Source organism: Dama dama, chromosome 9 (assembly GCF_033118175.1).
Source record: "Dama dama isolate Ldn47 chromosome 9, ASM3311817v1, whole genome shotgun sequence".
Taxonomy (NCBI): Eukaryota; Metazoa; Chordata; class Mammalia; order Artiodactyla; family Cervidae; genus Dama; species Dama dama.
Window position 1 is genome coordinate 81,578,904 of NC_083689.1, and position 25,144 is coordinate 81,604,047.

The 25,144-nt window shown below is 44.0% G+C and overlaps 1 protein-coding gene across 5 annotated transcripts in view; it reads left to right on the top strand.

Annotated features, from left to right (window-relative positions):
* The window catches only part of TENM2 (teneurin transmembrane protein 2), a 1,030,924-nt gene that overhangs the window by 854,689 nt on the left and 151,091 nt on the right, over positions 1-25,144 (top strand). For 4 of the 5 annotated variants that reach the window (XM_061149488.1, XM_061149489.1, XM_061149491.1 and 1 more), the window contains 3 exons: positions 14,017-14,211; positions 20,325-20,525; positions 22,234-22,446. In XM_061149488.1, coding sequence (XP_061005471.1) covers positions 14,017-14,211; positions 20,325-20,525; positions 22,234-22,446 — 609 coding nt within the window. The remainder of the gene's footprint in view (positions 1-14,016; positions 14,212-20,324; positions 20,526-22,233; positions 22,447-25,144) is intronic. The other variant, XM_061149490.1, reaches the window with a different exon arrangement.

Below are 25,144 nucleotides of genomic sequence, written 5' to 3' on the forward strand. Positions count from 1 at the left end.
AACACAGCAGGGCTTTCCTTGTTCAGTAATAGCAATTAAAAACAACAGCGTCCATTGCTGAATGGCTGTCAGGGGAGGCCCAGAAATGCTGCAACTGCAGCAACATAAAGTCTTCTCTCTGGGAATTGGTCTCTGTTCCTACCGAGTTTCTTTGGGGCCTTGAGAAAAGAGAATGGGAATCTTGCCATTTTTCTCTTCAGTTCAGTTCAGTTCAGTCGCTCAGTTGTGACTGACTCTTTGTGAATCAATGGACAGGTTTCCCTGTCCATCACCAACTCCTGGAGTTTACTCAAACTCATCTCCATTGAGTTGGTGATGCCATCCAACCATTTCATCCTCTGTTGTCCCCTTCTCCTCCCACCTTCAGTCTTTCCCATCATCAGGGTCTTTTCCAATGAGTCAGCTCTTCGCACGAGGTGGCCAAAGTATTGGAGTTTCAGCTTCAGCATCAGTCCTTCCAATCTATATTCAGGACTAATTTCCTTTAGGATGGACTGGTTGGATTTCCTTGCAGTCCAAGGGACTCTCAAGAGTCTTCTCCAACACCATAGTTCAAAAGCATCAATTCTTCGGTGCTCAGCTTTCTTTATAGTCCAACTCTTTCTGCCATAGAGTGGTATCATCTGCATTTCTGAGGTTATTGATATTTCTCCCAGCAGTCTTGATTCCAGCTTGTGCTTCATCCAGCCCAACGTTTCTCAAGATGTACTCTGCATAGAAGTTAAATAAGCAGGGTTACAATATACAGCCTTGATGTACTCTTTTTCCTATTTGGAACTAGTCTGTTGTTCCATGTCCAGTTCTAACTGTTGCTTCCTGACCTGCATACAGGTTCCTCAAGAGGCAGGTTAGGTGGTCTGGTATTCCCACCTGTTGAAGAATTTTCCACAGTTGTTGTGATCCACACAAAGGCTTTGGCATAGTCAATAAAGCAGAAAAAGATGTTTTTCTGGGACTCTCTTGCTTTTTCAATGATCCAATGGATGTTGGCAATTTGACCTCTAGTTCCTCTGCCTTTTCTAAAACCAGCTTGAACATCTGGAAATTCACAGTTCACGTATTGTTGAAGCCTGGCTTGGAGAATTTTGAGCATTACTTTACTAGCATGTGAGATGAGTGCACTTGTGTGGTAGTTTGAGCATTCTTTGGCATTGCCTTTCTTTGGGATTGGAATGAAAACTGATCTTTTCCAGTCCTGCGGTCACTGCTGCGTTTTCCAAATTTGCTGGCATATTGAGTGCAGCACTTTCACAGCGTCATGTTTTAGGATTTGAAATAGCTCAACTGGAATTCCATCACCTCCACTAGCTTTGTTCGTAGTGATGCTTCCTAAGGCCCGCTTGACTTCACATTCTAGGATGTCTGGCTGTACCCACTACCCAATCCCTCTTGGGCAAGTTCTAGCACTAAAGTCAAATATTGTCATCATTGCTGACAAGTATTCATTTCTTAGTGTGTGCAGCCACTGCACTAAACAACTGCATAATTAACTCAGTGAATCATTAATTGTCCTATTTTATAGATGATTATCATCCCCTCTTACAGGCAAGGAAAATGAAGCACGGAGTGGTTAAGTAACTTGCTCAAGATCACTCAGCTCGTAAGTGGTATTGCCAGGATTCAAACCAAGCAAGCCGGCCTGAACCCTTAACATTAGACCAGCCATGAGATGGATTCGCCGAAGATGTGAGTGTAGGAAGATGTGCTTTGCATGCAGTTTGTGTCGCAGGTATTTGGATTTGAACCCCAGAAACCCTCAGAAGAGGAAACTAGGATTTCCTAGGTAGAGAGTGGCAAAGCAGATATTTGAAACTATACCCACTGTAGAAAATTACTTAACCTCTCTAAGCCTTTGTTGTCAAATCCATAATTTGGGGGCAATGGCAATACTGCCTGACAGGTTGCTGTGAGGACTAAAAAGTAAATGCACATAAAGCACGTACACCATGCCTGACACGTATTGAGTGCTCCATAAACACTACCCAGCATTAATCTTCACAAGCCTTGGAAATCACTGTTATCCACATTTTACAGGAGCAACTGAGACTCAGAGAAAGAAAACTACTTGCCCAAGGTCACGTTGCAGGCTAGATGTTGATGCCATGTCTGGCTGACTTTGAAACTTGTGACCCTAACTTGGTTTTCCTATCTTGGTGGAAAGATCTCCTAAATGGGGAGCAGTGACCCCTCACTTACTCCCAAAGCCCTCACAGAAACTCAGCTATCTGGCTCTCCTGGCTGGCTTCATCTGCTCACCTGTTTCCCCCATCTCGCCATCAGTTTCTCCCCCAAGTGGACGTCTGCACTCAGAAGGGGAGTGACGAGCCCCTTCATCTCCACCAGTGATATAGGGGTCCTCCCTGCCACCCCAGAAATGCCCCCCTCAGAGCATCTTTGCCAAGGAAGCCACTTTCCCCTTTCACAGCTGGCTCACCTGTCTCACATTCCACCTGTCTTTCCTGGAACAAGCATGAATGTTCCCTTAGACCCCCTGTCTTTCATACCTGTCTCCCTCTGCCACCCCACCTCCCTCCACAATCCCCTGTAATACAGACTGGCCAGGGGCCGTGGCTCTGCCCACAGGAGTCATTCCACCGCCCAGCACAGTTCAAGGCTGAATCCCACCTCTCCTTGTTCCTGTCCTTGACCTGAGAAAATGTGCAGGGATTTCTTGGCGGCAAGAACAAGATGGGGCTTGAAACCGGGCCCTTGGTTTCAGGCTTTACAGAAAGTAAGTGTCCACACTTGGCAAAGGCACCTTTGATAAAATAGTTTAAGAATCTCTGCCCATATTAAGCGTGAAGTGAATGCCAGGCACTGTGCAGAGGGTTTAACCGGAATGATCTTGGGTCGTCCCCACATCGGACATCATCATCATCCCCATTTCACAGCTAAGGAACCTGAGGCTCAGAGAAGCTAAGGTACTTGCCCAGGCGTGGCTTTAGAAACCTACTCATCAGGATCACCTGTTAACTCACAGCTTGCTGGGTTCCCCCCAGAGTTTCTGATTCAGTAGGTCTGGGGTTCTAGCATCAGCCTGGGGAACCTGTTCAGTACCCAAACCTTGGCCCCACACCAGACCCTCTGAATCAGAATCTCACTCACACAGCATCCCCAGATGACTTGGGCACACATCCAGGTCTGAGTCTGGATGCCGCTGCCCTTGGACTCTGCTCAGATGGCCCAGAGAGCAGGAGCAGCAATGTCGCGTTTACCTTCCGCTCTCCCCAGCTTGCCAGGCGGGGCGGAGGATGCCTGCCGCCTCCGTTTGGAAGCTGCAGTGCCCTTTCTTCGGTGCCCTCCTGCAGAGCCTTGCCTCCAGAACGCCGGCACTCCTGCTGGTTCCAGGTTGATGCATCACCAAACAGAAATCTCTCCGCAGCACCCACCTCTGTCAGCCCTCCCCTGAGTCAAGTTACTTTTGAGGTGAAACACTTTTTGTTTCCTTTTAAAACTGCTAGATAGGTTTCAGAGCAGTCTGAGAAAGCAGAGGGCCTAACCCTAGGGACACCTGCTGTAGGAATGAAACATACAGAGAGGTGGGAACTTACTCTGGTTTTAGAAAAAAAAGAAAAACTTCGATATTGGGAGATAAACCAGTCTTTAGAGAGGAGTCAGCCAGGATGGGTGATGGGAAAGAGTGTCTCCGCCTCTCTCGTCTCTTGTTTTTTTGTTTGTTTGTGTTTGGCCGCTGTGTGACATGCGGAATCTTAGGTTCCCCAACCAGGGATCAAACCTTGGCCCCCTGCATTGGGAGAGTGGAGTCTTTACCATTGGACTGCCAAGGAAGTCCCTCTTGTCTCTTTATGATGTGATAATCTGGAATAATTTTCTCCTCAAAAAAATGATGATAAATCACACCTATAGATTTCTTACTATGTGCCAGGCATTGTTCATAGCACTTCACAGGCATTATCTCATTTCATCCTCTTAAAAACACTGTGGGTTAGGTAATCCAACAATTTAGTCCTATTTTAAAGATAAAGAAAATGAGGCTGAAAATAAGGTGTCCAAAGTCACATAACTGGTAAAACCGAAGGGAAATTTGAGCTGTCTAACTCATAAGCCTACACTGCCTGGTACTTTTCTATGTACCAGTGAATAAACAGGCCTTCATGTCTTGGGGGAGCTCCCATGCTTGCAGATAACAGGACACCAGTAATTTTCAACTTCATCTCAATGCCTGAGTCACAATAAGAATGAAAAGTTACTTCAGTCTGGACTTGAGCTGCAAAAAAGCTTACTGTGTACTCTGTAAATCTTAAATATTTATTATGTAATTAATGCCGTTCGATCACACACACACACACACACACACACACACACACAGGAAAGCTTAGACGTTTTTTAAGAAAAGCTTAAGCCCTTATCGATTGAGAACTTTTATAACTCTCAAAATGGAGGCATCCCCATATCTCTACAGGTATTTTAAATGAATTGAATTAATCATAGGCTTAAAAGTCTCTTGCGATCTTCGTTAACTTCCCTGGGTTTAATTAAAACATCTGTGCACTTTTAATTTATCGATTCATCCAGCTCATATGTCATGTTTTTAACACACCCCAGCATGCTCTGCATCATTTTTAACCCGATTTCCACTTAACTAAAGCAATTAAATTCACCCCGGATTAATTAAAGCATCCATACTTTCGTGCTTAAGTCAGCGTGCGCTGCTTCCCCACATGGCTCCTGAATGTCAGAGATCTGACACACCTGATGAGTTTTTCGTCCTTCTGGAAATTCTTCCCTGAATCGCTTCCTTGCTTATTAATGTGCCGTTTGACAGAACGGGAATGAGGAAGTGGGCGCACCTGAACTTTGGCCCTCTGAGCCCGAGGCTCTGTCAGATGCATCCTTGACTTTGCTGTCTTCACAGGGGCTGCTGGATCTCGCCCGCTACACTGAGGCCAACTCAAGTGTCTGAGGGCTCCAGGCAGGAAGGTGGGGGGCGGCTCCGACGATCGTCATGAGAAGGGTGGCCGGTCATGTTTGCATTTATACTTTTGTCATGGCTCCTTAGTTCTGCTTTCCATCCTCCTCACTCTTCCTACAAAAAATGGTCCTTTCTTGTCCCACCCATTTCATAGGGAGGGAAAACTGAGGCACCAAGGTCAACAGGCTTCTCCGTTGGGCATGGTGAGCCAGGGAGCTATTCAGATAGGAGCAAATGAGCCCCCTGGAAGCTAGTTTGGACTTCTTTCCCCCATCCACTGTGACAGCGCCCGTTTCCCCTCAGCTGTGGCAGCATTGGAGGTTTTGTATTTTAGATTTTTTTTTTTTAATTTTTATTGAGGTATAGTTGATTTCCAGTGTTGTATTAATTTCTGCTGTACAACAAAGCAATTCAGTTATATGTATATACATTCTTTTTTTATATTCTTTCCCATTATGGTTTATCGTAGGATTTGAGTATAGTTTCTCTGTGCTATATAGTAGGACCTTGTTTTTTATCCATTCTACATATAAAAGTTATAGATTTCTTTAATCTGATAAGTCAAAGATTATTTCTTATTTTTATCTATACTTATTTAATTACTAGTGAGGTTGAGAACTTTTCATACTTTTATTGGCAATTTCATTTATTTTTTGCATTGCACGGAGTCTTCGTTGCTGTGCCTGGGCTTTCTCTAGCTGTGGAGGGCCGGGGCTGCTCTTCATTGCAGTGCGTGGGCCTCTCATCGTGGCAGCCTCTCTTGTTGTGGAGCACAAGCTCTTGGCACAGGGGCTTCAGTAGTTGTAGCACGCAGGTCCAGTAGTTTCAGTTCCTGGGCTCTAGAGCACACTCTCAGTAGTTGTAGCCCACAGGCTTAGTTGCTCTGTGGCATGTGGGATCTTCCTGGAGCAGGGATCAAACCTGTATCCCCTGCACTGGCAGATGGATTCTTAGCCACTGCACCACCGGGGAGCATGGGAGCTCCCCTAAGACATTATTGGCAGTTTATGTTTATATTTATCTGTCCTTTGCCCAGGTTTTTATTTGTTTGTATCTTTTTATTGATTTCTAAGATTTTTTTTTGTATTTCATGTGTCAAGCTTTATTCTGTAAAATATGTTAGAAAATATACTTCCCCAGTGTTTCCTCAGTTGTCTTGTTATTCAGTTGCTCAGTCATGTCCATCTCTTTGCAACCCCATGGGCTACAGCACGCCAGGCTTCCATGTCCTTCACTATCTCCCAGAGTTTGCTCAAAATCATGTCCATTGAGTCAGTGATGCTATCCAACCATCTCATCCTCTGTTGCCCCCTTCTCCTCCTGCCCTCAGTCTTTCCCAGCATCAGGGTCTTTTCCAGTGAGTTGGCTTTTTGCATCAGGTGGCCAAATTACTGGAGCTTCAGCATCAGCACCAGTCCTTCCAATGAATATTTTGGGTTGATTCCCTTTAGGATTGACTGATTTGATCTCCTTGCAGTCCAAGGGACTTTCTAGAGTCTTCTCCAACACCACAGTTCAAAAGCATCAATTCTTCGGCACTTAGTCTTCATGGTCCAGCTCTCACATCCGTACATGACAAATGAAAGAATCCTAGCTTTGACTGTATGGACCTTTGCTGGCCAAATGATGTCTCTGCTTTTTAATACACTTTCTAGGTTTATCATAGCTTTTTTCCCAAGGAACAACCATCTTCTAATTTCATGGCTACAGTCATCATCTGCAGTGATTTTTGGAGCCCCAGAAAATAAAGTCAGTTACTGTTTCCATTGTTTCCCCATCTGTTTGCCATGAAGTGATCGAACCAGATGCCATGACCTTTGTTTTTTGAATGTTGAGTTTTAAGCCAGCTTTTTCACTCTGCTCTTTCACCATCATCAAGAGGCTTTTTAATTCCTCTTCACTTTCTGCCACAGGGTGGTATCATTTGCATATCTGAAGTTATTGATATTTCTCCCAGAAATCTTGATTCCAGCTTGTGCTTCATCCAGCCCAGAATTTTGCATGATGTACTCTGCATGTAAGTTAAATAAACATGGTGACAATATACAGCCTTGATGTACTCCTTTCCCAGTTTGGAACCAGTCATTTGTTCCTTATCTGGTTCTGTCACTTCTTGACCTCCATACAGGTTTCTCAGGAGACATTTCTTTAAGAATTTTCCACAGTTTGTTGTGATCCACACACTCAGGGGCTTTAGTGTAGTCAGTGAAACACAAGTAAATGTTTTTCTGGAATTCTCTTGCTTTTTCTATGATCCAGCAGATATTGGCAATTTGATCTCTGGTTCCTCTGCCTTTTCTAAACCCAGCTTGTACATCTGGAAGTTCTCAGTTCACATATTGTTGAAGCCTAGCTCAAAGGATTTTGAGCATTACCTTGCTAGCATGTGAAATGAGCACAATTGTGTTAGTTTGAACATTTTTTGGCATTGCCTTTCTTTGAGATTGGAATGAAAACTGACATTTTCCAGTCCTGTGGCCACTGCTGAGTTTTCCAAATTTGCTGGCATATTGAGTGCAGCACTTTCACAGCATCATCTTTTAGGATTTGAATAGCTCAGCTGGAATTCCATCACCTCCACTAGGTTTGTCAATAATGATGCTTCCTAAGGCCCACTTGACTTCACACTCCAGAGTGTCTGGCTCTAGATGAGTGACCACATCATCGTGGTTATCTGGGTCATTAAGACCTTTTTTGTATAGTTCTTCTGTGTATTCTTGCCACCTCTTCTTAATCTCTTCTGCTCCTGTTAAGTTGATACTATTCCTGTCCTTTAATTGTGCCCATCTTTGCATGAAATGTTCCCTTGGTATCTCCAGATCTCTAGTTGTTCCCATTCTATTGTTTCCCTCAATTTCTTTGCATTGTTCACGTAAGAAGGCTTTCTTATCTCTTCTCACTATTCTTTGGAACTCTGCATTCATATCAGTATACTTTCTCAAATCTGATCTTCTTGGTCTCTTGAGTTTATCTTTTTTATATATCCCATTCACAAGAAAATAAAATTAGTCTTCGGTATTTTTTCAAATACTGTGTAGTTTTTTTTTTTTTTTTTCTTATTTGGATCTTTAATCTGTATCAAATTTATGGTGTGTAATAGAGGTTAGACTTTATTGCCTATCAAATAGATTGTTACCTGCAAGAGCCCAAAAATAATGGAAACTTACTTTTCTTCACTTCAGCTCAGCACCAAACTATGTCCACAGTCTCGAAAGACAATGGGACACCTCTTTTGGTTTCAATGACACTGAACTTTGTCTCACCTCCATGACCTAAAATATTAATATTATATCCTTAATTGCTTCAGAAGACTCAAAGCATCTTTATTTCTCTGTCCCTTTTTCCTACCACCTAAGCCAGCTACTCACATATATTAGGTTCTTCATAAGTGTTTATTGACTGAGATGTGAGGCAACCAATTGTTAGTACAATTTTGACAATTTCTCAGAGTACTAGGTTCAAGTATTCTCCAGTCTCTTTTCCAGAGAAATTTTCAATCAGATTTCAAATCATTTTTAAAAGACACATGATTTGTTTTTTCAAATTTAAGTCTAGTTGGTTTGCCATGTTGTGTTAATTTCTACTGTATAACAGTGACTAATTATACATATATATTCTTTTTCATATTCTTTTCCACTATGGTTTATCATAGGATATTGAATATAGATCCGTGTGCTATACAGAAGGACCTTGTTGCTTATCCATTCTGTGTATAATAGTCTGCATCTTCTGACCCAAAACTCCCAGTCCTTCCCTTCCCCACCCACCCCCTTGGCAACCACAAGTCTATTTCTGATTCGTAGATAAGTTTATTTGTGTTGTATTTTAGACTCCACATATAAGTGACATCATGTGGTATTTATCTTTCTCTTTCTGACTTACTTCACCAAGTATGATTATCTGTAGGCTCATCCATGCTACTGTGAACAGCATTATTTCATTCTTTTTTATGACTGAGTAGTGTTCTATTGTATATATGTATATATGTACATCTTCTTTATCCATTCATCTATTGATGGACACTTAGGTTGTCTCCATGTCTTGACTATTGTAAATAGCCCTAGCGCTGCTACGAACATTGGAGTGCATGTACCTTTTCAAATTGTAGTTTTGTCTGGATATATGCCCAGGAGTGGGATTGCAGAATCATATGACAACCCTGTTTTTAAAAAGACACTTTATTTGAAAATCCCTCCAACATCTAGCCCAACCCACAAATGCCTTGTCAAGATGCAGGCATGTTCCCCGTGTGTCTGGCTGACTGGTCCTCTTCAACCCCCTCTGCCTTCCCTCCTTCCCTGTACTGCAAGCTCCAAGGAAACTGGACCCATTTTACTTAAAGCAGCAGACATGAGTGACTTGTCCTATTACTTCCCAATGAGTAAATAACATGGATAATTCATTTCATCCTTTACAGAGAACTTTAGGGCGGTGTGGGGCAGGGGGGTGGGGAGCTCCAGCTTGATCACTAAAATGAGTTTTACACCATTTAGGTGAATCTAAATTGTGTCATAATTTTGTCATCAGCCTGCAACTTGTCAGTCATTAGTGGCAGTGGTAATTTATTTTTCTTCTGCACGAGTCTTAGAGCTTCCATTTACTAGATTTACTAAAACAGGAATAGCCACTTTGTGCATTTTAATTAATTTTAAATAGAAATTTGGATGTACAGTACTGTGCTCCTTTAAAGCCTTAGGAAGAGGTAAGAGAGACAGGGACGTAAAACTTTCCACTATGATTCCAGAACCACCTCCCATCCACAACCAGGGGAAGAACAAGATGAGATCTTTCTGTTAGTATTATTCCAAGTTGTGGTGGTGGTGGTGTGTGTGCCTTTGAGACCTGGAAGTCAGTTTGGTGACTCAGTTTGGAATGTCACAAGGGAACATCTATTGATTTAAATACCAGGTGTCAGCTACCATTTGGAGTCCTCAAAGATCTTCGCACACATACTGCTCCCAATGACTCAAAGAGACAGTTTTTTTTATGGCAAATGTGGGTCTCAGAGAAGTTCAATAATCTTGTCAGAATCCCACAGCTGGTAAGTGATTGGTCAGGATTTGAACCCACATCTTTCCGGCAGCAAAACCCTTGCTCTTTGCACTTCTGTTCCATATCACTTGCAGGCAGGTGGAGTCAGAAATATCTGTCCTATAACTTGCTATAAAAAACAAAAAACAAACAAAAAAAAAACTTGTAGACTTAGTGATAGTAAAATTAGTTAGAAAAGTTATTAATGCAGGAGGTCCTTACTTCATGTGCAGCCTCCCAGGTGAGGATCAGGCTGAGCCTTACATCCTGTGATGCTCTGGGTTGAGTTATGTCTGAGGATGAGTCAGTTACCCTGACGGAAGGAATTCTCTATGATGCAGGTCATCAGTGGCTACCAGAGGGGGCTCATCTGGCATTTGCACTCTGTCCCATGGAGAATGGGTAATTAGAGAGCTTCATGCTTCTTTAGCCTGCCTTCTACTTTTTCTTTTTTTTTAATGTGACATCAGTGGAGCCTGGCAAGTGTCCTGCTTTCTGGAGAACATCACAGTGTTTTGCATTTTTTTACCACCCTCCCGGTGAGCATGCAGCAAACATATTGAAGGAAGGCTGCATTTAGAATGTAGAGAACTCTCTGACCTGACTGTTCTCCCTTTTTTTTCCCCTGAGAAATGTAAGTAGGTCACATTTTAAACCAGGCACCTGGTTTTAAATAAAATCCATGCTTACATTCTAGAGAATTCAATGTTTTTTCACCACCTTAGAGTTTTTGCAGAAGAGAAACTGTTTCAATATGAACAAAGAAAATAATCCTAACTTTATTTTTCAATTGATAAAGACAATAATTTTTTCCTCTTTGCTTCTTACCCTCTTCCACCTTTGGGGCAGAAGGAATGTACAATGGAAGCCCATTTGGTGGTGATTTAATGCAACTTTCTCTGCCATCCAGAACTAGTCTAATATATAACCCTCAGGTCAGAAACAGCCCTTGGAAGCTCACCCCGCTAGATACGCACACTTCTCACTCTTTTCCCTCTTGAGTGTGCGTGGCTGGCAGGGGGTAAGAAATAGTGCTTACTCAAGTCTTCCCACTAAGAGATATCTTCAGTGTTACCTAGATCAGAAAGGGCAAGTGAGTTTTCTCTTGTTCGCCTGCTCCCAAGTCCCCAGCCAGGGTGCTACATTGAAGGTTTTCAGGCTTTTTCTAGACTCAGGGAAGCAAAATGCTTTGATCTGTCTCTGCAGAGGTGCAGGAAGGGAGAATAGTGCCTCATGGGTACTCAGTGGCCATCCCTGACCTAGAGCTTAGCGTGAGTGTATCCTGGGGCACTGACATGGAACCAGTGTACTTTGTCCTGGAAACCCTCTGCAAACTTTGAGAAAGCCCATCATTTCTCATACTTGTTCATATTAACACAGTCTCTAATTTTGAATCTCGGGTTTCCTGGTTTAAAACTCTTCCCTCTCCCCTCTCGCAGACAATCAGCATGGGTAGCAGCTCTATGGGTCTCTCCACTCTTGAAAATAGAAGGCAAGTTCTCTATATTTAGAGAGATTTTCTCTAAATTTAACATGTAACTTTGATGTTCTCACTTTTGAACTCATTCTTCTTTTCTGGTATTAATAGAGTCATAAGGATAAGAATTCTACTGGAAATGGTCTTTTTTTTTTTTTCACCTATTCTACTATAAAGCATCTGTTGGGCAGGGGAGGAAATAGCCCCTCCATCATATGTCAGCGGTTGAGATGTTTTTGTTTCACGTCAGTTTATAGTTAAGGTCAATTACCATCAACACACCCTTCCCCAGAAAAAGGCATTGTATGTACAACATGAGGTCCACTCTAGAAATTGTTCCTTCCACACCTTTCATAAATGACCATGTAGTGCTTGCCCACACCCCCACCACTTGGGAATCCCTGAATGAATCAGGAACGTAATAGAAATATTTACTCGATCAAGGCAACATTGATGAATGTAGCACTAGAAGAAAATCAACAATGATAACCATAATCTTGGCCTTTAGTAATTTACTATATCTTTGGGAAATTAAACACTCACAGACAAAGAATGAATTACTATAAAAAAATAAACAGCATGACAACAAAAGGGGATTGATAAGGTGGGTGGGGCCATTATTATGGAGTGATCTGATTAGATATGGTATCACATCAGGGGATGGGGAGACCATTCCAGTTGTACACACATGTGTGACTGTAGAATTCTTGGAGCCACTGCATTACAAATCACAGATAAACCAGGAATCACTAAAAACACCTCTGTAGGTCATTTCTGAAGGTCTCTGAATGCCAGTTCCATAACCTGGGACAGTGTCCTGATTTTAGGCTTACACTAAAAGCCAAGTTCTTCTAAGAGATTCTTGTCCCTAGTAGTAGATATAATGATATGGTTGTCGGATTAAATTCACCCATTCCTGTCCATTTTAGTTCACTGATTCCTAAGATGTTGATATATTCACTTTTGCCATCTCCTGCTTGACCACATCCAATTTATCTTGATTCATAGACCTAACATTCCAAGTTCCTATGCAATATTGTTCTTCATGGCATTGGACTTTACTTTTAGCACCAGGCACATCCACAACTGAGCATCATTTCCACTTTGGCCCAGCATCTCCATTCTTTTTGGAGCCATTAGTAATCGCCCTCCACTCTTCCCCACCTTCTGACCTGGGGGGCTCATATCTTTTTGCCTTTTGTACTATTCATGGGGTTCTCGCCACAAGAATACTGGAGTGGTTTGCCATTCCCTCCTCCAGAAGGCAAAAGAAGAAGGGGGTGGCAGAGGATGAGGTGGTTAGATAGCGTCACCAGTTCAATGGACATGAATTTGAGCAAACTCCGGGAGATAGTGAAGGACAGGCAAGCCTGGCGGGCTGCAGTCCACGGGGTCACAAAGAGTCAGACATGACTTAGTGACTGAACAACAGAGGGCAGGCTGGAAATTCAGATTCTTTACAAACTGATCTTGAAGTGAAAAGCCCAAAGCCTGAAGGTGACCACCAAAATCCCACTCTTAATGACCTCCAAAGGGGCAGTATCAGCATAATTGAAGCCAAACTGGTGAGAATGGCTGGTAATTCATACCAGGCCCTGATTGTCGGCCTTCATCATCTCAACAAATGAAAGAGGGTCCCTGCTGATAAGAACTGCTAGAGATTCCGTGTCTTTAGCCTGCCCTCCCCGTCATTTTTTTTTTAAGGCCAGACATCTTCCTCTTTATTCTTTGTCACACATCACCCTTTGGGGTAGGCACAGTTATTTCTTTGTGGTCTAGATAAGGAAAGTGAAGCATAGAGAAGTTGTGTCTCAACACTGGCCCATCCCCTTCCTTTTTAATGAACATAAACTTACCAGGAATAGCAGTTGACTAATCTGAAGGTAAAATATTCAGCAAAATGGGTCCCGATCCCCATTACCAACAATAGCAACAATACTTGCTTGTCCTTGCAGCTTAGTTAAGGGCACAGCTTAAGAGGTGAAGCAACCTGGTTTCCCATGGGACCCCCTACTGTTGAATTTTGTGATTTCAGCAAAGTACTTTCCCCAGTCTGAGCTTCACCTATAAAACGGGATTGTGATTCTAACTCCACCTCACTGGCTGATAATGACGATTCAGCAGTAAATTGTACCTAAAGCATCTTATGCCATGCCCAGAGTATAATAAGCATTCAGTTGATGATAACTGCTTTTATCAGTAGCATTTTAGAATTAATTTTTATTGGAGTATAGTTGACTTACAATGTTCTATTAGTTTCTGCAGTACAGCAAAGCGAATCAGTTAGACATATGTCCACTCATGTTTAGATTCTTTTCCCATATAGATCATTACAGAGTATTGAGTAGAGTCCCCTGTGCTATACGGCAGGTTCTTATTAGTGATCATTAGTAGCATTTCTGTGGTGGTGATGATTGTTTATTTGAAAATGGCTCTGCCGAGCCCGTGGCCCAAGTCCCCAGCCCAGAGCAGCACAGGCAGAGCTGAGATGCCCAGCGGGCTCCGCTCTGTAGGCTGACACAGTCCTTCGAGCCCTGGCCCCCCTGACCTGGTGCTCTGTCTCCGCGCTTTGCAGCCGCCTGCCCCGTGCTGTGCAGCGGGAACGGCCAGTACTCCAAGGGGACTTGCCAGTGCTACAGCGGCTGGAAAGGCGCGGAGTGCGACGTGCCCATGAATCAGTGCATTGACCCTTCCTGCGGAGGCCACGGCTCCTGCATTGACGGCAGCTGCGTCTGCTCAGCCGGCTACAAGGGCGAGCACTGCGAGGAAGGTAAGCCCGCGGGCGGGGCTGGTGTCTGCAGGTCTGGACCTTTGCTGACGAGCCTAGTCCTGGCTCCCTGTTTTGCAAAGGAAGGAAACATTTTACATTTCAAACCCCTCAGCTTTGATGAACTTCTTAAATTGTAGAACTTGAGAGAGTGAGCTTAAGGGTGGCTCTGAAAGGCATGGTCTGTTTTCCCCTCCGTTGTGATAATTAGCTCCTTTTCTCTTTCTTTGTTTTTCTGTCTTCTCTCTCCTTCTACTTCCTCCCCTTCCTGCTCTTTCTGTTCCTTTTCCTTCCTTCCCCTTCCCCTCTTCTCCTCTTTTTTTTCTGCTTTATTTAAAGCCCTCTACATTGAGAATTATGATATCCAATAAGAATAAGCAAGAATCCTTAATTCTCCTCCCCTCCCCAAAGCTTTAAAAAAAAAAAACTGTCCCTGGTAATCTCAGATCCATATATGTCTGTGTAAATATTTCTGCAAAAATTCATATCCATAGAAGGCAGTCAGGCTTGAGAGACGATAGGTACCCATGTCGTTTAGAGACACCACATAGAGCAAACGATCCTGGTTACCTGCGGTCACAGAGCCAGAGGAGAGAGGGTGTGCAGTGAGAAAGCTGGGATTTGATAAGTCCCGAGGAGCTCACTCTATGCTTTGAAGTGGCCTCTAGCACATGGCGGAGGAGACGGGGAATCAGAGGATGTAATCAGCTAAATCCAGTTTGACGAAACATGATCAGAGATCAGGCTTAGCGATTGAAAGAGGGAGGTTTGGAGGAGAAAATGCAGGAATAGAGGGAAAGAGCACCCCTCTGGAGGTGTTCAGAAACGAGCTCTATGTAGTCCTAGTTGCTCCAGTTGGTGCTTCTAAAAGTCGTTTGGTAGCCAAGTGTTGGGACCTGTATGGCAATGGAACTCGGCCGAGCTGCCTGTCAGCCTTCCCCTCTGTGTTTGGCCTTCCAGCCTATGGGCTGTAGTTGCCCATCTATTGCATCTTCCCATATAAAGAATCAACCCCCATTGGTAGGAAGGTAAAAAGCCATTCTTCTCAGAACCTCACCTGCTCCTCAGCCATTGCATTGGAAGTCTTCAACATCTTTCCACTCAGTCCATCTCCTGGTGAAACGTCCCCATGCAACCCAAACGGCTCTTCCTCTCCCATCCTCCCACTGGAAAAAATAAGCATCCACTCGCCCAACAAATTCAGGGGAGGAGTGAAGCCCACTGCCTCCCCCATAAGAAACAGCTTGAGATGACCACCCAGGATGTCTCCCCGGAAAAGATCCTTGAATGCCAGATACCCATGTTCTCTCTCAGCTTCTCACTGCCAAGCTGATTAAGAATGGACCTCAGATGCCACGAGGTTCCTAGATGCAAGTGGATCTGTTCTCTCATCCTGTTATTTTACAGATCTCTGGGTTTTTGTACAAACTCACCAACCATTACAGCCCTCACTACAGAGGAATGACAATGGCTTACCCTTAGAAAAGCGTACAAAAGCTCCCGTTGTAACATCTCCCATTTCATGGTTTTTAGAACTATTTTCACAAGGCTCCGCTTCCGTGACAGTATTCTTCTAAGATTTTCCAATACATCAGTGCTAGTGCCCTTAATGGGACCCAGGAGAGTGACCCCCCGCCCCAGGTCATCACTTACTCAACTCTCTCTCTATTTTTTCTTCTATTATAAAAAGTAAGCTTCTTCCCTCTGTCTGCATCATAAAACCAAATTGGGAGTTTGGATGGAGGAAGTGCTGATTTAATAAAAAGGTCAAAGTTCTTAAAGATAAATGGACTGCAGGAGGCAAAGCTTCATTTTGTGAAAACATGGGAGAGGCCAATAATATGACAAGAAAGGTTAAAACGACCTTTTGCATACATCATTTGGCAAGAGGATAGTGATAGAACCATGGCATTGCCCATCTTAGAATTTTTTCTGTCCAGGAAGGCTTGTATATATCTGTATGAGTGGAATTTCAAGTAATTTCTCAACGTTCTCACTGTCCCAACTGGTCTTATTTAAATGTTTGGAATGAATTAAACATCCAACAAAACAAGGAAGTCACGTGGATCATTATGAAAGGATGAAGTTTCCTCTATTGATTTCTGCTACCCCAAAAGAATGAACTGAAATGATTCATATGCTGTTTTCAAAACAGGAAATGGAATCAGAAAGCCTGGATCAGCACTTTTTCTTCCATTTAGCTTTTTTTTCTTTGATATTCATCATAGTCATAACGTTCAAACAATTTACCTGAAATGGCCATGGCAATGAAATCAATAGCTGCCATCCTCTGTTTTTGCTGCCTAAACATTGTTGTACTATTACCAAATTTGCACAAGAAAATGAAAGGACAGATTCGTGAGGTTTCACTCAATGATATCTGGGGGAGTGGGAAGGTGACGAGAGAGGAATTGACATATTAGTTTAAGTCAGCCATGTTTTCATGTCAGTTTCATGGTTGAGTCATTTTTCAATGACATTTAACTTCATAAATGTAATTCATGGTTCTTCAGGGGTTTATAGTACATATTGTTTGTAAAACTCCTTGACCTCCTTTTTTATCCTTAGGGATAAAAATTGCATTCACAATCCTTTTTTGTCAAACCTACAGAGGGCCCAAGACTAAATGAGTTCTAATGATTTCAGCTGCCAAGGGGCTGGTGGTATAAGGCACATGGTACTTAGCTGGTAAAGGCCACTGTCCCCTTTTTAAGTATAACACTGTTTCTATTTATAAAGCTTCGTAAAATGCCATCCTCCCTCCTGCCTGCTGAAGACTCTAAGGACGTGACCACAAGACCACCTTATGAAATTGGAACCAAATTTAAAATTCATAGTGAAACTATTCCCCTTAAAGTCTGAATTTAGTTATTCTATCGGCTGCTGTAATTATGTAGCACAAAGGGCATATTTACTGGTCTCAATGACCAGAGAAAGAGTTATCTTCCATCTCTAGATGCAACAAATGGTTCTTTTGATGACATTCCACTCCAAGGCTAATAAATCTCAGTGGATTTTCCTCCTTCCTTCACACTGTAATTCAGGATAGAGCAGAGAAAGCTAATTTAAATCTGGAAGAAAAGTGCCATTTTCTTTCCTAACTTTTTTTTTTTTTTTTGGTATATTACTTTTTATGTCATCCTTTTAAGAAAATGATTATATTACAGTTTCTTCAGTTTTTTGAAAGCTCCTAGCTCTTGGCACCTCACCAAACATTTTAAGTGGCTAATTATAGATGGAGAGTCATTATTGAGGTGCACAGCACACAGGTATTTTCATGTACTTGTTGCTTTCTCTATGTCCGAAATGAGGACAGAACTTTGGGGTTTTCTTTTATGAAAAGAATATGGACAAGATTGTTGCTTAACAAGTGAGTTCATATTTTGCAGATTCCAAATTACACTACATTCTTCCCCAAAGCAAGACGTTGTTAGCACCCTTTTGTCCTTCTTGTCAGTCAGTCCTTCTCACTGAAAATTTATCTTGTTAACAACAATGCTTATGGCAAAGTCTGCTGTTCATCCTCTCAGCAGATGTGTATTGAGCACCTACTATATTCCCTTGACTGGGCAAGGCATGTGATGTCAAGGGCATTGCACAGCCTCTTTGTGAGTGTCTTCCACGTGTTGGAAACTTTCAGTTCGTTTCCAGCCACATGTGCTCCACCCGACTGAATGGAGCAAATTAGAAAGTATCAGAAAGGGTTGATGTCATCAGGAGTACTAGTCCTCAAGAGAATGAATTCAGCCTGAAAGTGGTTGTAATCAGAGCAAGTAACATCATAAACATCTCTGAGTATAAATCACTGAAATGTACCTTTCTGAGATAGTATTCCTGATTGGAAAAAAAAAAAAATCAGTGGCAGCTTTTGTTTCCTCATGGCTCAAATAATTTGGAGCTGATTTGCATAAATAGTATCTTCCTGAGAAGGTCCAAATGGGATCCTAAGGAACATCTCTTAACACTGAAAACTCTTACTTTTTGCCTGAAGGCAGAGGTACTCTTTGGAAGCTTCATGGAATATCATGAATTCAGTTAAATCCAAGTTTCTGGAGTCTGATGTCCCCCAGAATGAAGTAGTTCGGGTAATCTAAATCATGCCATATTTGGAGCTGATGTACCATCAGTTTTAAAATAACACCATTACTTTGTATATCATAAGAAAAAAAAAGAGCTACTACACTACAAAAAGCTGGGACCCCAAGGGGTTGCCATCTGAATGTCATGGTGAACTATTGAGACGACAAAAATCTTATTTCATTCTTGGCATTGGGAAAAGAGAGAAATCAAAATCTTCCCTGAGAATCTGAACTACAAGATGGCACACATTCATACAAGGGACTGAATTACACTATCATGTGGCCCAGAAAACCTCAAGAAAAGGGTTTAAGTGATCTCAAGCTGGCTGTGCCCCCAGATGATGGCAGAAGCAAATGCTTTAATCTATGCCAACAGACCTGATTTCCAAGCTGTTAAAATGAGCGAAATGTATGTCTTAGTGAAATAAGATCGTAAGACACTCCCCCCACTGCCATGATCCACAAGGGAACATCTAAGCCTCATGCAAGATCACTAGTCACCACTCAAACCCCACGGTGTACAGTGTTCTTTCCTCCAAATGCCACTGCATCATTTTCTAGGAATACCTAAGGAAGCTGGTCATCCTTTGAAAAGCTGTGTTTACCTACCTGTAAGCTAAATGGGGGGGGGGGGGGGGCGGGGGTGGCTTTCCTGGTGGCTCAGACAGTAAAGAATCTGTCTGCAATACAGGGTTCTTGGATCAGGAAGATCCCCTGGAGATGGGAATGACCACCCACGCCAGTATTCTTGCCCAGAGAATCCCATTGACAGAGAGCATGAAGGGCTACAGTCCATGGGATTGCAAAGAGTCAGATATGACTGAGCGACTAACACTTGCACTGCACAAGCTAGATGGATGTCCTAGTTTGGGGTCACATTCTCATACAAAAAGTCCTGTCCTTAAAAAAAAAAAAAGTCCTGTCCTAGAGAACTAGCCTTTGCATCTCATTCCTCTTCTCACTCTGAGTTGATTCCAGAGTAATAATCTTCAAGTTACTACTGTGTGTATAACCACCCTGATTACTGAGATAGCCAAGCAGTCAGACCATGAAACTGGCCAGAACAACAGTGACAGGAATCTGATCATTAATTTGTCTGATTAACGGTCTGTGGAAGGGTCAGTGACACAGCCAGAGACTGGCCCATCCAGTCCACTCATGACTATGTATAGGAAGATTACCCCTTTGGGATCATTTCCATACCCAGCTTCACTTTCTCTGGGCTTCCCTGGTAGCTCAGGCAGTAAAGACTCTGCTTTTACAAGCAGGAGACCCAGGTTCCTTCCCTGGGTTGGGAAGATCCTCTGGAGAAGGAAATGGCAACCCACTCCAGTATTCTTGCTTGGAGGATCCCATGAACAGAGAAGCCTGACAAGTCCCTGGGGTCACAGAGTCGGACACAACTGAGCGACTACCACTTTCACCTCTTCCATCCTGTACGTTTACTAACTTCTTGAGTAGATATGTGCTCAGAGAGTGAACACTAGCTTTAGACTTATCCTAAGTGAAGCTTAATTAGGAAAGTGACTCATGCATGAGTCTCACTGGTTTTCTTTTTCATCTTCTGGTACCTTCTGAAGTCAAGTATTAGTGAAGTTAGACTGAGCCTCTTGACTCTTCTTTCCAATAGTGAGTGATGATTGGGTTTGGTGATACATGTAAAGATATAACCAGCATTCATGGTGCAGTCTCAGAAGCCCCAATGTGGTTCAGTTAAGATACTATTACTTAACAACCTTACAAAGCTCTCAAAGTTGGATGACACAACTCTGTATTCAGTTCCTCTAATCCGGCTTGAGAAATCCCCCTTTTTCCTTTACATTCTCTTCAAGTTTGAGATGTAGTATTTTAACAAATCAAAAATCTTTCATTCTGTATGGGTCTTCTTCAAAGGGCCACATAAGTATTACTGGGGCTGCTGCATTTTCTTGTAGGTGGAAAGGAATTGATGAACCACTGGTCCATTCAGCTCTCGACTGGTGTTTCACGTCCCCTCCCCCATGAGTGATCAGTACTTTTCCCCTCTGTTTTTTTCAGTTGATTGCTTGGATCCTACCTGCTCCAGCCATGGGGTCTGTGTAAATGGAGAATGCCTTTGCAGCCCTGGCTGGGGTGGTCTCAACTGTGAGCTGGCGAGGGTCCAGTGCCCAGACCAGTGTAGTGGGCATGGCACGTACCTCCCAGATACTGGCCTCTGCAGCTGCGATCCCAACTGGATGGGTCCCGACTGCTCCGTCGGTAAGTCAAGAGGTTTCCTCCTCACTTCTCCCAACACTCACACCTTGTGTTCCTTCCATGAGCCCACACAGATGGGAATCAACTCTTTGTACTTAGCTCAGGAGGGAGGGACTTTGGTCAGTTGCATAGTACCTCTCTTACTCTGTTCTCAGTCCTGAAGGCTTTGATCCTTAAGAAACATACAAACAAATCCCACATAGGTTCTTGTGCCTTGTTGGTTTCATCACTGCAAATGGACGAGGGGCCCGGAAGGGACGCTTCCATTTGCATTAGAGCTTTCTTATGTACACTCCCTAAAGGTACTAGAAAACAAAACAGAACAATTCAGTCCCAGATGAACTGAATGGAATGTCCTATAAAACAGAAAAGAGGCTCCCTCGGGGTCCTGGGTGAACATGTTATAAAGCTCTGCAATACTCTAGTGACAGGAAAATAATGAAGTTGCACCATACACTTTATTTTCCTAAAATTAAGAGTATGTGTCTTCCCTCCCAAGTGACCTTAAAATGGAACGGTTCAACAGTTCAGGCCAGTCCCCACCTCTCCAAGAACGGTTCCATTCACACTGACAGCACCTATCCAAGCAAGCCATCATCTTTCCGCCCCCTTCCTCTGGGTAGTGAGACAGCTGTCAGATTGCCATGGCAATCAGAAAGGGAACCTATGTGAAGCTTTGCTACAATGGGAAAGAAGTGAATATTTCATTCCAGAAGGGGAAAATAAAAAAGGAAGATTCCATTAAAATGGGCTATTTTGGGTGTCTTCTCAGCCCCCTCATCTCTGGCTTCAATTCTGAGACTAGTGGCCCAGGCCAGATGCTGCAGAGGACGGGGAGGGCCGGGCAGCCCTGGATCCAAGGCCCAGCTGCGCAGCCAACTCGTGGAGTCACTGACCCTCGTGGTGTGGCCCCCCTCCCCAGGCCCAATGAGCCACGCCTCCCTTCGTAGTCTGTTGCAAGGATGAGTGTCTGGCACGTGCTTGTCCTCGAGTGAGAGGTCTGGAATGCCAGAGAGTGCATATCTGTCTGTCTGTCTCCTCCCCAACCACAAAAGACTTTGAGCTCCTTTGAGAAAGAAGCTGTGTAAATGCAGCACAGTTAGAGCGTTCCCAGTGGCCACCACAAAGCCGATCTGGGTGACAGCTGGGTCTGCCGTCCTCCTGTGTGGATGGAGCTGCTGGGGCCCCAACTGGCTTTGGGGCAATACAGGCTCCCAACAGGGAAAGACGTCCCAGCTGGCCAGGGAGTCAGGCTCCATGGGTATCTTTTCAGGTGGGCACCTCCCAGGGAGCTTTGCCAAACCAGATGGGCAGTGTCTGACCTCTCCCTGGGATGGTGTCCCGCCCCAGAACTGTGGTCCTTACACTTCAGTGTGCATCGGAAACACTTGGAGGACATAGTGAAACAAATTTCTGAGTCTCACTCCCTGTGTTTCTAAGCCAGGAGGACCAACCAAGGCATAAGAAGTTGCATCTCTACATAGTTCCCAAGTGATGGTTGATGCAGCCAGTCCAGGGGTCTCCCTCTGAGAACACTGCTCTAGAAACTACCTAACCGTGAATGAATACCCAGCCAGTGGAGAGACAGGTCTCCCAAGATGACATGGGCCTTTGGCCGGTTCCAGGGACCCGGGCCATGCTTGTGGTCTGGTCTCCCATGGAGGGTTTTGCCGGAGGTGGTGTTGAGCTGTAATCATTGTTTTTCTTCCAGAAGTGTGCTCAGTAGACTGTGGCACTCACGGCGTCTGCATCGGGGGAGCCTGCCGCTGTGAAGAGGGCTGGACAGGCGCAGCTTGCGACCAGCGCGTCTGCCACCCCCGCTGCATTGAGCACGGGACCTGTAAAGATGGCAAATGTGAATGCCGAGAGGGCTGGAATGGTGAACACTGCACCATTGGTAGGCAAACGGCAGGCACCGAAACAGGCACATATTGCTTTATTTTCATAAATCGTAGATCTATAGTGATGGTCGTGCGTTGCAACCGGCTGTTCCCTCAGGGACACAATGCTTCCTGCTGCCTCTCAAATCTCCCCGGGGGCGTAGGGAAAGGAAAAGTGTGGTCCTGATTGGAAAAGATTTTCCCTGCTTCCCAGAATTCCAGATTGGGAGGAAAGGGACCAGATTAGAAGAAAACCCATCCAAATTACTGAGCAGGGGAAGAGAGAAATGCACACGCATGGGAAATTGTCAGGACCTGGAGGCTTTAAGTACCCCAAGTAATTGCAGTCTACAGGTCTCCCCTCTCTGAATATCCACCCAGCTGGTTGGATCACTGGATCCTTGCTTGGTGGCAACAATGGAACTCACTTCTTTTAGATCAGGTTGGATGCAGGCTGGGCTCCCAGGTTTCCTGGGTAACCAGGTACCAGTTGTAATAAGTTTGAGCATCCTCTAGCTGTCCAAAGACAAAGACTTTGCCTTTGGGCTCCTGCCTACCACCATGACCATCAGTGAATGTCTCCTGCTTTGACCCCATTTCATTCTCACTCAGCCACATCTCTATATAAGCTTCATGATTGAGAATATGTCTCTACAGGTCATTTTCTTTGTTAAGAAGTAGTAGTTCTCAACTTTCTTCCATTTTGGTTTCTTTTTTGTCATTATTGTGGTTTGGGGTAGGACAAAACTGGATTCATTATACCAGTTATCCCTTTAATTGAGGAGATGGGAGTGATTGCCCTCTGGCTTTCCACATCTCCTAGACAGTTGGGGTTAGCTTTTTTTTTTTTTTTTTTTTGCATTTGTTATTCAATTAAGTCAGATCTAGGGTTGATTTCATGCCAAGCCTGGCTGAAGCCACTGGCTGGCATGGACACTCTCAGAGAAGTTTCCATCCAAGCTACTAACTTGGCCCCTTGAACTTACCTTTGATTCTAGCCATTGAGTTGGGGCCCCTCCCATCTGCCCTAACCTCAAGACCCCAAGCACCTGGAGTAAAAGGCAGGATTATACGCTGGTCCAGGGCTGACTCATGAGAGCAGACTCAGTTTCCCATGCTGTTCATTTGGGTGGTCAAGCAGAGATAAAGTGCTCTTTGCACTTGGTTTCCCCTAATTCCATCTAATTGGGCATCAGATAGGGCAGCGTGCCTATCCAGGCCTTGACCGTAGCACTGGGACCCTGCCGGGACAGTCTGTTGGCAGTGAATTGTTTTTGCAATCTCTCAATGATGCTCCAGATCCCATGCCCCACTCCCCCCCTGCAGCTGCTTTCATTTACAGTTCCCTGCAGAGTCTGGGGGAAAATTCAGCAGGCTCTCAAGGGAAGGATGCGTACAGCCCAATATCCAGACAGTTTAAAATCATTACCAATAGCTCCTGCTCTTTAGGGGTGCTCCTCTTGAAATCACTTTTGCATGCTTGGTGTGATATGTATACAGACTCTCCCCCCATGCCTCCATTGCCCTCAGTCTTCCTCCCCAAAAGAGCTCTTGCCAGCCAATAACCTTTAGGTGGAATATCCCACTTTCTCTCAGTTCACACAACCCAGCCTCAACCTCCCCTTTTCCTCCCACCTCACACCTGCCAAGGGTTTAGCATCCCACAGGGATGCCTTCTGGCCTTCTCCATCCTACAACCCATCTCTACTCTGGGAAGAGCTCACATGCTGATGGATTAGAGCGAAGCTTGGAAAACTCTAGGCTGAAGGGGGCCAAATCCAGCCTGCTGCCTGTTTTTCTGTGACTTACGAGCTAAGAATAGTTGTCACATTTTTTTAAGGGTTGAAAGAAAAATATTTCCTGACACATGACAATTATATGAAACTTCAGTTTCAGTGTCCATTACACAAGGTGTTAGTTGAGGGCAGCCCCACCCATGTGTTCGATGTATTGTCAGCTTCCGCGCCACTCCTTGGCCTTGAGTAATTGCAGCATGGTCCGTGAAGCCCTTTGCTGTCTGGTGCAAAACATACTGGAAAAAAACCGGCTCACACCTGAATTGGAGAGTTGCACCAGTCTGGATAGAGAGAGGAAAAAAGAGAAGAGGGTCAGCAACTCACTTTAGGGAAAGGACACCAAATGTGACTTGAAGGACATCAGGGGCCAAGAGAAAGGGAAAGGTCCAGATGTCACAGAGAGTGAGGAGAGAGAAAACAACTGTGGCATGGAAATGTCTCTGTGGTCTTAGAAAATGAGATGGAAAGATGGTAACTTGAGTCTCATAGAAGATGGTGAGGATGTGGCGGGCAACAGAGCACAGGAGATGATTCTAGTTAGCCCTTTGGGTGGGATGAATTAGAGAAGGGTGTTTTTGCTACTTGCAGCGTTCGGTTCAAGTTTCACATCACCATGAACTCTTGAGAGACAGAGAAAGGTGCAAATTTATACGCCAAGTAAAGGTCCCCCAATGAAGCTAGTGACATCCCAGGAAGGTTTCTCCTTGAAAATTATGATCTCATGTGACTTCATGAGCTTGCACTACTTAAGTTATAAAGGTCTTTATCACCAGTGTCTGTCCTTGTGAGAAATTAGGGCTCTATGGTTTTCTTAGTAGGATCTGTGCCATCTCCTCATAGATTTATTAATATGTTCACTGGGGCTTTGCTCAAAAAAAGCCAAGCATATCTTGGTTTGGTGAGATTTGCTATTCAAAATCTAGAGGTGTTCGTACACACATAATTG